General features: G+C 34.6%; 1 protein-coding gene across 1 annotated transcript; it reads right to left on the bottom strand.

Annotated features, from left to right (window-relative positions):
* Positions 1–53: 53 nt before the first annotated feature.
* LOC133671375 (auxin response factor 8-like) lies at positions 54–8,896 on the bottom strand. Its single transcript, XM_062092123.1, has 14 exons — positions 8,267–8,896; positions 7,967–8,079; positions 7,735–7,833; positions 7,530–7,586; positions 7,245–7,400; positions 7,071–7,155; positions 5,307–5,397; positions 5,069–5,233; positions 4,874–4,996; positions 4,198–4,273; positions 3,331–3,478; positions 919–1,904; positions 641–831; positions 54–545 (listed from the first exon to the last, which is right to left on the bottom strand). Exons 1-14 carry the CDS (start codon positions 8,313–8,315, stop codon positions 437–439), a joined length of 2,448 nt encoding a protein of 815 aa, XP_061948107.1. The 5' UTR covers positions 8,316–8,896; the 3' UTR covers positions 54–436.
* Positions 8,897–12,436: the final 3,540 nt, after the last annotated feature.

The raw sequence follows: 12,436 nt of genomic DNA, 5'->3' as shown, positions 1-12,436 counted from the left end.
ACATGGACACTGGTATGCAGTTGTTTGTCACACTAGATTGCATAACAACCATAAAACAGCAAAAACAGTAAGATCTTTCAATAACATGAATGGCATGATTGCTCGTACAAGTTTACATACCTAGAACCATTCTGCCAGATTCTAATTCTTTAGGCTCACTAATGAACTTACAAGTATCTAATCCATGATAGAAGTCAATTCTTCAGAATAACTAGCTAGTCTAAGCAAAATATGTAGGAATACTATATAATATAACTTGAGACATACAAAGAAACAGGGAGAGGTGCACACGTTGGAGGAGATGGGATCTCGTGTAAGTTCATCTTTAACTCCAGGGTGTGAGGATTTAATGAACTACGTGGAAGGAAGAATGCCATATGGTTTACATCACTCAATTTCAGCGAGCCAGTGGCCAGTTCTTAAGCCACGCTGCCACTCATCCTTTGACAGCATTTGGGCCAGAGGATTCAAAACCCTGCTCTCCCATTTTTAAAACGTCCTCCGGAGAGAGTATCTTTATATACCAAACATTGTTCACAAATAACCTGCAGATGGGGACGACAAAAACAGTATTAGGCTGAAAGCTGGCTGAAATATGAGAGTTCTCAAAGAAGCTGGAAAAGGAGACTTGAGTGCTTACTCCCAGGGATCATCTCCAAGGAGAAGTACATCATTCTCCCTGTCGACAAATACAAGCTGCCAGCCTGATCTATGAGGGTTTTCCAATTTCCCCTCAATTCCAAACATCTGAGCCAGTTCTTCTCGCAGCTCATGATAGCTGCTGAACCGGGATATGTCCAATGAGCGCCCAACCGATCCTGATTTGTAGACCTAAAACAAAAATAAGGAGAAATTACACATTCCTTGGAACAATCAGGAGTGGTGACAAGACAGAAGCAAATTACTGATGGCTTGTACCTTGACAAATGTTCGACTTGGGGTTGGTGGGTCCATCTGTCCTGCATTTGGCAATAACTCAGAAGAGTCTTGCACACAACCATACAGAGAATTCTGGAACCCAGAATCCCCTAATGGCATTGAGGAAACATCAGTATCAACTGTTGAAGTAGGATATCTGGGCACTGTGGTAGGTAGCAGGAGTCCAAAGAAAGTAGGATTCTGGGCATCAGAATTACAGTTTTCTGCTTCCACTGAAAGATCTTTCTCAGGGTAGGTTCGTGGGAGAGAGAGTGAATTAGAAAAAGCATTGACATCATGATGTGCATACTTTGGGACCCAGGACTGTTGGGGTAACTGTTCAGTTAGTGTGGACTGACCAGCTCTGGTGAAGTCCAAAAGATTACCGCTCCCTTCTGTACACAAAGAACCTAGCATGTTTTGCATTGGGGTCGTAGATACTGTGAACTTTGGGCTTGAGTCCATGTATTCTGTTTTTGAAAATGATGGAGAAGGCAAATTTGACTGTTGTCTCTGGAGTAGATCAGTTTGAATGTGCAGTCCATCATGATAGGCATGTTGGTGTTGCTGAGCCTGATCACCTGGCTGATTGTTGAGTTGCTGCTGTAGGAGGTGACGGGGCAAGCTGTCCGAAGAAATTTGGTTTTGTGGTTGCAGAATATTATGAGGGATGGATTGTTGCATTGCTTGATGTTGCTGCTGCAGCTGCAACAGTGGATTGGGGCTGCTAGACTGTTGGGGGTATTGAAAAGGCTGCTGAAGCTGCATAAATTGCTGCCTCAAGGGATCTCCACCTCCCAGATTTTGCATACCAGCCGCCAACATGGCCTGGTACCGCTGATTATGATCATTTCCCAGCATCGTTGGATCTAGCCTCTGCTGCATCCAGGGGAGCATATTAGCTTGAAAATTCAGAGATGGAAGACCTTGTTCTCCACTTCCACCCTTTAGCCATATTAAGCCATTACTTGCTTCATCTCTGCTATCTGAAAATGAGGAGGTTACCGCACACATGCGCGCACGCGATTGAAAGAAAGAGAGGGAAGGAAGACAGACAGAGACACACACAGAGGTTAACTTTAGACCTACATAAGGGCAGAAAATTACAAGCTGTCGATTTTAGACCCACACAAGACCTTGGAGTGAGGACTATGCTACACAAAAATTATCCAATATGAGCAGTTTCAGTTCTACCATTCCAATTACAGCTGTTTATACACATTAGCCGTGCAATCTGTAACTTTAGACTAGCTACAATGTAACATATGGAAAATTCAAGCTCAACAAAAGTGGGATATGATTCACATAACTGTGTGCTTGATATGCAGAAAATGCATACCCTGTCCTTGAGAATCAGCCTCAAAGTTAATTCATTTTTGACAATCATTGATTTTACCATTCTGAAAAGGATTTCTTTGTAAATTTTTTCAAGTAGGCTATTAGAACTCCTAAGCAAAACTAGTAAACTCTCAAACGAGCATGCACGTCACTTTTTCTAGTAAGAGGAATTGTTTTTCAAGAACTTCTAATGAGAGCATTGAACACATTGACAGAAGAATTGATAATATGATTGTCATGAAACCTCTCCTCACAGAAGCAAAACAACAGATTTTCAAATTTGAAAATACAGATAGTACACTTCTGATCTGGGATGGTGAAAGCACCACAGTTACACAGGCATAACCTGGGATCCTTCTTTTATTCCTTTTTCTCCTTCAAACCACACCTTCTACCACATGTGGCACGATTGCTACATATTGGCTATCCAGATCATACACTCGTGCATCCCAAAAATCCACCTATTGAGAATAATATTCAATTTATCAACCCTCCCCTGGGTAGTTCCTCCGTGAAGCAGAAGCTGTTCATTTAGCTCTCCTTACTATTTTCAGTTTTATTATTTAGTTTAGTAATCCTTGTGTTATTTGGATTCCCTATTAGTCATGTAACTTTAAACCTAAATCACTTGTTCCAGCTTTCCTTCAAATATTAGCCATTATATTAATATTTTCTTGTTTTGCTGTTTTATTCTTACAGCCCCCCAGTCACTCCAACTGCTCAACTATTGTGCACAAGACAACCACTACAACTCCCAGCTCCAACTATTGCAAGCCACAGTTTGGCCAAAACATGTAGATTCATTATCAGCAATCACTTCAGAAGGCCATTTAATAAAAACTTTGATGGAGATGAGGGAAAGTAAGCTATTCATTTTTTCCCCTTGCATCTAAAGCTTTTCCAAATATTTTCTAACCTACGAGAATAGTCAATCTTCTTCCCCTGTTATTCAATTATCAATTCACATCCCTAAAAAGAAGACTTTGTTGAGTTCAGGTCCTTGATATAAACTAAAATCCTACTAGCTTTCTTAAGGAAAGGCATCAAACATGTCCTTAAATATAGAGAACGTACCAAGCAAAGATGAGGACCCAAGATGCCAAGGCCGTTTCAGTCGGAGGGGAAATAGTGATGGATACATGGGAAAACTGGTTAAAGGTTCAATCTCCCATAAAGACACCCTTGGCTGCCTCTCACCTGCTGTGGACTCATCCCAACCAACCTGCATGAAAAGGTTAAGGACAAAGTTAGAGGAATACAAATAATAAATAAGAAGGTGCTTCAAAAGTTTTAGGTAAAACAAACAGAAGCTATGCCTTATGCTATCTAGTAGGCAAAGTAGAATCCCTCGGCCATCAAAGAGGCACATTGTATACATACAGGCGCACATATACATATACATATACATATACATATGAAGGAGAGGGAATTCTCACCAGAAAACTTTTGACAGGAGGATGTTAGTCTTGCTCAAAGCAAGCTTGCTTTTTTTTCTTTAGATAATGATAGTTGCACATAAATAAAAATAGTCCACATCAGGACTTCCAACAGGACTGATCAGTATTAAAAACTATTTTAAACCATAAAAGACAACCTACTTTATTTGAAAGGTGTCAACATGCACCACCTGCAGAGACCAAGTGCAGTTTTCACCCTAATGTCAGGCACGAGCTAAATACTTAATGGGAAAATAAACAACACTGCAATATGTGTGCAGCGCCAACCATGAAAGAACATGAAAGAATTGGTTATTTAAATTCAGTTCAAAAGAAAATTAAAGATGGATAAATGTGTGTGTGTGTGCAAAAACACAAGAAATCAAATACCTGTCCAACTGAAAATGAAGCAATGCATTGAGTGACTACATGACATAGCATGAGATATAATGGTACAAACATGCCTGGTATTATGGATCCAGAGTCTACACATTAAATCAATTACCTTGACAGATCGCCAATGTGAATTAGGCCAGCGAACAGGATCTAGATCACTTGTGCCAGTTATCGTTCCCATGTACCTGGACAAGACAAGCCTTCCACATAAACATAGCTGCACACACGTACATGGCAGTTTGACAAAATAAAATGAGTGATGTAGAGGCAGCAGCTCCTTGGCATCATCATAATGTTGAGGGATACATGGCATGCATTATGACTGCTTTCAGTGGCCTGCTATCAGAACCAATAACTTACTCATCAGCCCAAATCACACACAAGGCCCATAATTTTGTGATGAATTTGCATTTCCTACAACGCCAACCTAGCAAACAGTAATTTGTAGATTGATACTCTTATATTTGTGGTTGTAATACCTTAAGATCCAAGTTGAGTCCTCAAAAGGATGATACTCGTGCATGCCATCTAACCCTCAGCATCATGACACGAGAATGCACCTCTACATCAAGAATATTTTTTGCTTCCATGAGGTCTAAGTTCATCTGCAGCTAATTAACAAATTGACAAGCAATAGAATATGAAAGTTATGTAACTTAATGCCATGCATTGCTGAAGAATACATCAATCCTGAGAGACACTTCACAGAATATAAACAATTATGTGAGTTGAAAGACCCAAGCGGTAGAATATAAATAACACTAAACTATCAACTGCAATAATACCTACGGACACTTGATTCTTCAGTCTCAAAAAGCATCCGGAAGCGCATTCCAACTGAAACGCGTATGTGAAAAACTGCTTTAACATATTTGGATAGAGGTATAACAAACTCAGATGGACTAGCCCTGCAAAAAATATACATGTCAGATGAAAAACTAAAGCAACAATAGCAAGGAACTTACAAACATGTCTACCACCTTGGGTTATAGAACACTGTGAAACAGCTATTAGTCGCAGCAGCATGAGCAGCAGCAGCAAGGAGTCCAATGTGCATGCTATCACTAGATAACACAGATGATGGCATTACAGTTTGCGGTCGTGTGGCACGGCGAATTCCCAAAAGAAGCTGGTTTTTCTCATTCCTAATAGAAGGAAACGACAAGCTTAGCTGTATTAACTGAAAATTTTTGGAAAGGAAATAAGATGATTACGTACCAGATAAAAAGAACAGAATCTCCAGCAACAAGTCTTTTGGCACTTACAAACACACTCCAACCTGTCGTAAGTAGATGCCGTTTGGGCTGTCCTGCAAGATGAGGATGGAAAAAAAATGTAAGCCAGCACAAAAATCAGCAATGACATGATAGAAGAACATCCAATTATGCACTACAACATTAACTCATTGGCAGTTATTATACGAAGACAAAGCGAGTGCAAATGCTAACAACAGGGAAGTGTGGCCTTCTTAGCATTATTACCACCAATTGGGGAAAAGTATCACTCAGATGAATGCTTTGCTCCAATTAGAGGTACCTTACACCATAGCAGTAGTGGCTTATAAGCAACTGCACAACCAAGCACATACTTGGTCCCATTAACACCGGTAGTGGTAGGTTTCATAATAATTACTTCCCTTGTGCTGGGTTTATAATCCACACAAACAGTCTATGGGTCATGAAGAATAAAGTCCAGTCTCCCATATTATACAATGGAAATAAACCAAGTATTTTTCCAGCATAATCAATCACTTTTTTTCTGCTGTGACTTATTTAGTACGTATTCAGATAAAACTTTAGTTTTCCATGTTTCTTTTATAAGCATGATACATGATGTACAAGGAGAACAGTTTTCAATGTCCCATATAGATGAGCTGCCCAAAATTGTCTGGTGGCAAGCATCTTTTGATAAGCCAAATGGTGATAAATTGAGTCAATGAGTCGTGAAACAAATGGTGCATTTGACTTGTCCTGCAGAAACAGGTGTATTTAAGTAATTTGCCTTGTTTTGCATCAAGGCAGGTGGTAAACACGGCTAGTGTTAGGAGAAGCAATTCCAAATAAGTTCAGCATCCGGGCACAGTGTTCATTGAAGCTTAGGGTGTGAGCTACACCAATAAAAAGTAGAGCACAACATGCACAGACACGCTAGCAGGTGTGCACAAAAGTAACTTCATTGATGCAAAAGAAATGATAGAAAAGCCATATTATAGGCATGATAAACCGACTCGTATAGTTGATAAGTAGCTGGTACATGGCTGTAATTCTGACAGCTCATTTCATACATATTTACTTAATTAATAAGAGTTACACCTAATGTATACTGCAAACACAACTGGAATTGGATTTTGATTCATTACCATGTAAGCTTTTAAGAAATGCTACTCCGTATTCACTTGTTTTTTACTAGTTTCAAAACATGGTAATCATTATTAACCACCACATACTTGGTGCCTAATTGCGGAGTCACTTTTCAATAAAAGTAATCTGCAATGCAATTGACTATCAAGTTCCCCATTAATGAAGGAATTTGACTTCTATATGCACAAATTTCTTCTTGGTTAAGTTACTTGATAACCCATAGTATATGTATAAAGTCTGTTTGCGTGGTAAAATTACAATACAAATGGAGGATAAATTATTACTAAAGAATTAGAAATATGAATTATGAGTAAGAATTATAGCTAAAATTGATCTTTTCAGAGTCATGGCATCAAAATGCGGTGTAAGACACTGCCATTCAACAAAGCTATTATAATTAAGACACTAGCTGCCATTACACAAAGTTATTGTGATGGCAGAACACAGGCAGCCTATTTTCCTCCAGTAGGGTTACAGGTTAAAGCAATGGCATCATTGTTGAGAATCCTAGGAGGCACCAAGTAATAACCTTAGAGCATCATTATCCTGATATTCAACCTTAAATACATCCTAATTCAATAAGAAACCCGTCCGATTAATGGACATTAATTCCATTACTTACCTCGGAAAATATGCCGAAACTTCCATTCAACATCATGGAGATCCCTAGCGATAAGTTCCTGAGCTGGAGGCTGCTGGGTGAAATCCTACATGACAAAGAAACAGACACAATAAAAGAAAAACCATTAGCATTGCCTAAATATTTGAGGCAATACAAGCCACTTAAAGAGATTACCAGGGGAGGAAAGACTTTCTCAGCAGCGCGACGAGGAACAGAAAATCCTCCATGTGTGCTAGTATCACTTGCAGTCAATGTCTTGCAAAAATAATTTGTGGGCTGCTTGCTTGGCATTCCCAAGTCCAAGGGAAGAAAAGTCTCCTTTTGCTCTTGCTATATGTTCATTAATAACAAAAGGTGATTAGACAACATCTAAATATACACAACCAACAAATATTCTTTTGCTAAAAAGCAATTTAATAAACAAATGAACTCGAGATTTGAATTTTAATCAGTTATTACAGGTGTCAAAGGCTGTAATGTCATCTGGGCATAAACTTCGTCTGTTTCAACATCTGCCTGAAATTTCAAACACACTTATTGCTTAGCATTTCCAGATGGCCTTAGCATAATCATAAGTGAATATTTAGAAAGAAAAAAAAAGCGCTCTTGGGGGTAGGGAAAATGAAGTAACTTTTATTGATTAAATTAAGCAAACAGAACCCACATGCATAGTGACATTGTGGAGCTGGCATATCAACTGGGGCGGCAAGCTGGGATAATTTGGTATGTGTGCATCAACTTCTTTGTTAGTAGTTGCAGCTACCTACAAAAAGTTCATTCTTTTTCAATCTCCCCCACATTGTGCACATATAACAAGCAACAAATAGAAAAGCATTACTTTTGGAACTAGAATTCAGAATCATAATAAAGATAGATAATGAGAATTAGAAGAACACCTGCTCACTGTGACCCTGAGGGAAGTAGACCACTCTGCTCCCCATAGTTGGTAGGGACACCAGTGGTCCAGCACAAGCATGCCACAACTCTGAATTCAAACATTTCTTCTCCCCTATCATCACAATCATCATAACGATAACACACACAATTTAGTAAGCAAATCGATCCCTTTAAAATTCAATCATAAGTTTTCAAGGATAAATGTGAAGACATTTAAAACTCAAAGAAACCAAACAAGAACCTGAAATGACACAAATAGTAATAATATGAAGTAAAATGAAGGTTAATAAGATAAATACCTTCTTGACCCGCTTGCTGACCACCCAACCCTGATGTTGAAAGCTTCATATCACACCTTTTTTTTTAATTTTATTAAATAAATACACTTAATTATAACAAATATAGTAATTAATACTGCTAAATACAGATAGTCCGACTAATTAATTACTATAAATAACCCTCACTAACAGCTGCCATACTAATAATAATAATCATCTTCTAATCCTACAAAAACACACCACTGCTTCTCTCTCACTCTCACTAACCCCGCCTTTCCTTCCTCTCATTTCCTCCCCTCCAAAACCCTAACCACAAAACCCCCAAAAAAAGATAACAAAGTTGAGAACCAAACCAACCCCAAATCCATTTAGATCTTCTCCTTCACTTTCTTGGAGAAAAGATCAAAACTTTCGCAGTGTTTCAGCAACTTCATTACACAAATCAAGAACCCATAAAAGCAAGAAACTTTCCCTTTCACCTAAGTTCCAGGAAAATGAAAATGACCTCACCAGAGTGGGTTTTGGCTTTAAAGCTCAAATCTTTCACTCGAGCTATTTAACTTACAGTACTGTTTACAGGGAGAAAAGGAGAGAATGCAGTGAGTGAGGTCAGTGTCATTTGCCTTATAAGAGGACCCGACAAAGCTGGACTTGAGGACAGTAGAGAGAGAAAGATAGAGATACTTGTAAGAGAAAGAGAGAGTGAGTTAGATCTTGACCGTTAATTTGTCCGTACAAGGAAGATCTAGGCCATTGATATTTTGTGAATGATATGTCAGCATGCATGTGCCACCATCCTTCAATGGTCGGTAGTATTAATTTTTACTTATTAATATATTAAAATAATATTTTTAATTTTTTCAAAATTAGATTTTTTACTAACATTTTAAAATAATTTAAAAATATCAAAAAAATATAAATTTATAATAAAAAAATAAATTTTAATAGAAACATGGCTAGCAGTGTTGCCAAATATACTCAAATTGTCAAAAGGTACAGATTATGTTAAAAAGGAAAACATTTTCTTTAAAAAACTTTTTCACAAGAAATAAGATATTATATAATACAACATGATATTTAAATCCAGTTTATTTTTATGTTTTAAAAATAATTTTTATTTTATTTCAAATTAAATTATATTTTTAAATTATTTTGTTATTGTTATGTTGATATTAAAAATAAAAATAAAAATATTATTTTAATATATTTTTAAATAAAAAAATTAAAAATAAAAAAATTTAAAGAGAGGTGTAGATTTGGGGAGAGGGACCCATCTCGTGCAATAGTTCATTTTTCTTGGTAGTTTTTGGGTCAATGATTTTTACTTTCTCGACATTTATACTATTACAACAGAAATGTTATGCATGGGTTATAATTGTGGTAACATCACGTTTTTTTATTATTATTATTAATATAGGTATCTTGATTAGTTTGTACATATCTTAACTAATCTTACGGGCTCTAAAGTTAACAACCATATAAGCTTTTAGTAGCCCTGAAATTTATGAGACTTGAACTAATAGTCTTTACGGAGTAAATTTAAAATGTGACCAGTTATTGGTTAAATTACACCTCTCTGGATTACATCTGGATTACATCAAGTTGTTTTTTGTTACTTTTGGTGATGCATATGGTATAATTGTTACAATGTCATAAGTATAGCAAATTAACTTGATAATTTATTAATTTTAAGTTTCAATTAGATTAAATTTTATATCAAATAAAATAAAAAGTTAACAAATTAAACTTAGTTAATACAATTGATAATTGGTTTTTTTTTTTTTCAGAAGTTGGTTAACCTTATTTTTTGTCGACCTAAAACCTTACTAGAGTTAGGATTTCATGTTGAGCTAGATTGGATTTTTTTTCATAATAATGTCATTTCAATTTAAACTGAATTAATCTAGGTTAATTTATCTTAACATATTACTCGAACCTTAGAAATGCGAGTCTTGTAGCAGTAGCAGTAGGTTGTTAGGGTTTGTTTCCTGTGAAGAAAAATAGATACATTTACGGATTTACCATTGCTGGTAAGGTTTCGTATAGGGCTGCAGACCAGGACTTGCCCATTTGTTGTAAAACGGACCTGCGGGGACGACTGATGGATTTTTAATCAAGGTTTTTAATCAACTGAATTAAAAGAAGAGGGATAAAATGAAAATGGTTTTAAATAGGGTGGTATGCTATAAGTTTTATAAAAGATATATTTTGGTTTTTGAAGTTCAAAAATTACACGAATTATATAAGTTTAGTTCCTTGATATTTTTCCAGTTTAATTTTTATATAAAAATTTATTTTTGTTATTTTTTTAGTTTTTGATTGAGAAAAAAGAAAGAGAGGTCGTTAAATTTGTAAAGAGAAAAAAATATTATTGGCATTGATTTAGACCACTAAAATAAACTATATTTGTGTCAAATGGTTTTATTTGATAAAAAAAAGTTCATATTAAATGTTTGTATACCTCTTAAAGTTCATGAAAAAAATATATTTTAACTCAAATTGATTTTTAGATCATGGTCGATTTTGATTTTTTATGATGGTTTTTTATGTCATATACAGGTTTATTATGATTTATACGGTGTTTTACAGATATTTTTAATTAAAAATTGGCTGAAAACTAGTTTTTTGGTAAAAAAAATTAAGTCTTAATATTCCAACCATTACAATGAGCAGAATCCTGGCAAATTTTCAAAAACATTTGAGGCTCCCTCTTGATTATGGTCAATTTTGATGTTTAGGATGGTTTTTTATGTCATATATAGATTTATTATGATTTATACGATGTTTTTACAAGTGTTTTTAATCAAAATTAGCTAAAAACTAGTTTTTTGATAAAAAAAAATTAAATCTCAATTTTTCAATCACTACAATAAGCAGAATCCTAGCAAATTTTCAAAAACATTTAAGGTTCATCTACCTCAAATATATAAAAAAAATAAATTAAAGGTCCAATAGCACGAGTTCCTATAAAATGGACCAGATGAGATGTCATGGATTGACAGACCCAGCAGTACTTGACCTTTACTCTCTTTTTTCTATTTTTTTCAAAAATTAATTATTTTTTTATAGTTTTTCTCTTATTGTTTTAATTTATATTTAAATCAAAATCCATTTTCTCTTTCATTTTATTTGAAGAGTCTATTTTAAATGATAATTAATTTTTTTAGGCATTTAACTTTGAAAAGTTTTTTTGATTCATTTATACTTATCTTTTGTATTGATGAATTTTATTTTTGAAAATTAAAAAATTATTTTCAAATAATATTTTTAATATGTGTAGCCTTGCATAATGTTCTTTTCTCCTTTTATTTTATTCGATCAATTTAATTTATGTCTTTATTTCTATTATAATTTTCTTAAATAAAAAAATTTAGCAAACACAACCCGGTAAATATCATGTCTTTCAGGATTAAATATCTTGATTTATATATGTTTCTTGATTTTTAAAGTTTTATTTTTACATTTCGTTAATGATTTTTTATTTATTTATTTGCATGTATAGTTAAAAAAAATTTTAATTACATACATACATACATACATACATATATATATATATATATGTATATAAACTTTTTTATTTAAACTTAAATTTTTTAAATTACAGAAATACATTAAAAAAATCTATGATCCATGGTATACACCACGTGTTACGTAACATAACAAGTACCCTTTTATGTCTTGTCGATTTGATTTTTTTTAATGCAAATACACTCGCTTCTGACAAAAATAATTGGAATTCAAAGCATTTATTGTAGGTCGGGAAATATAAAAGCCACAACTGACCAAAGCTATCCCACACCTCCTTTTTCTTCACAAGAAAGTCACAAAAGCCACAATTAATGCCCCGTGTCCTGTCCATCCCGGAATTGACTTGGATGAGTTTTTAAATTAAACATTGAATAACATTATTAAAAAATTATTTTAATTTAAAAATATGAGATAGTTGTTGAGTTTTTAAAATATAATTTATATAATTTTACATGAAAATTGTTTTTGGTTTGAAATTTATATTATTGTATACTTAATTTTTATCAAATATATTGAGGATAGTGAGATTCGATTTTATGACCGCTTGGTTATCAAGGTTTTAATATCATGTTGAAGAACGATCTCAGCGCAACAGGTTAAATTTTTAGAGAAAATCTCAAGATATAATTTATATAATTCTCTAATAAATATAATTAGTCGATA

The sequence above is a fragment of the Populus nigra genome, chromosome 13 (genome assembly GCF_951802175.1).
Source record: "Populus nigra chromosome 13, ddPopNigr1.1, whole genome shotgun sequence".
In the NCBI taxonomy this organism is placed as follows: Eukaryota; Viridiplantae; Streptophyta; class Magnoliopsida; order Malpighiales; family Salicaceae; genus Populus; species Populus nigra.
The sequence above is the reverse complement of the archived record's forward strand: the minus strand, read 5'-3'. Positions and strand labels throughout refer to the sequence as shown.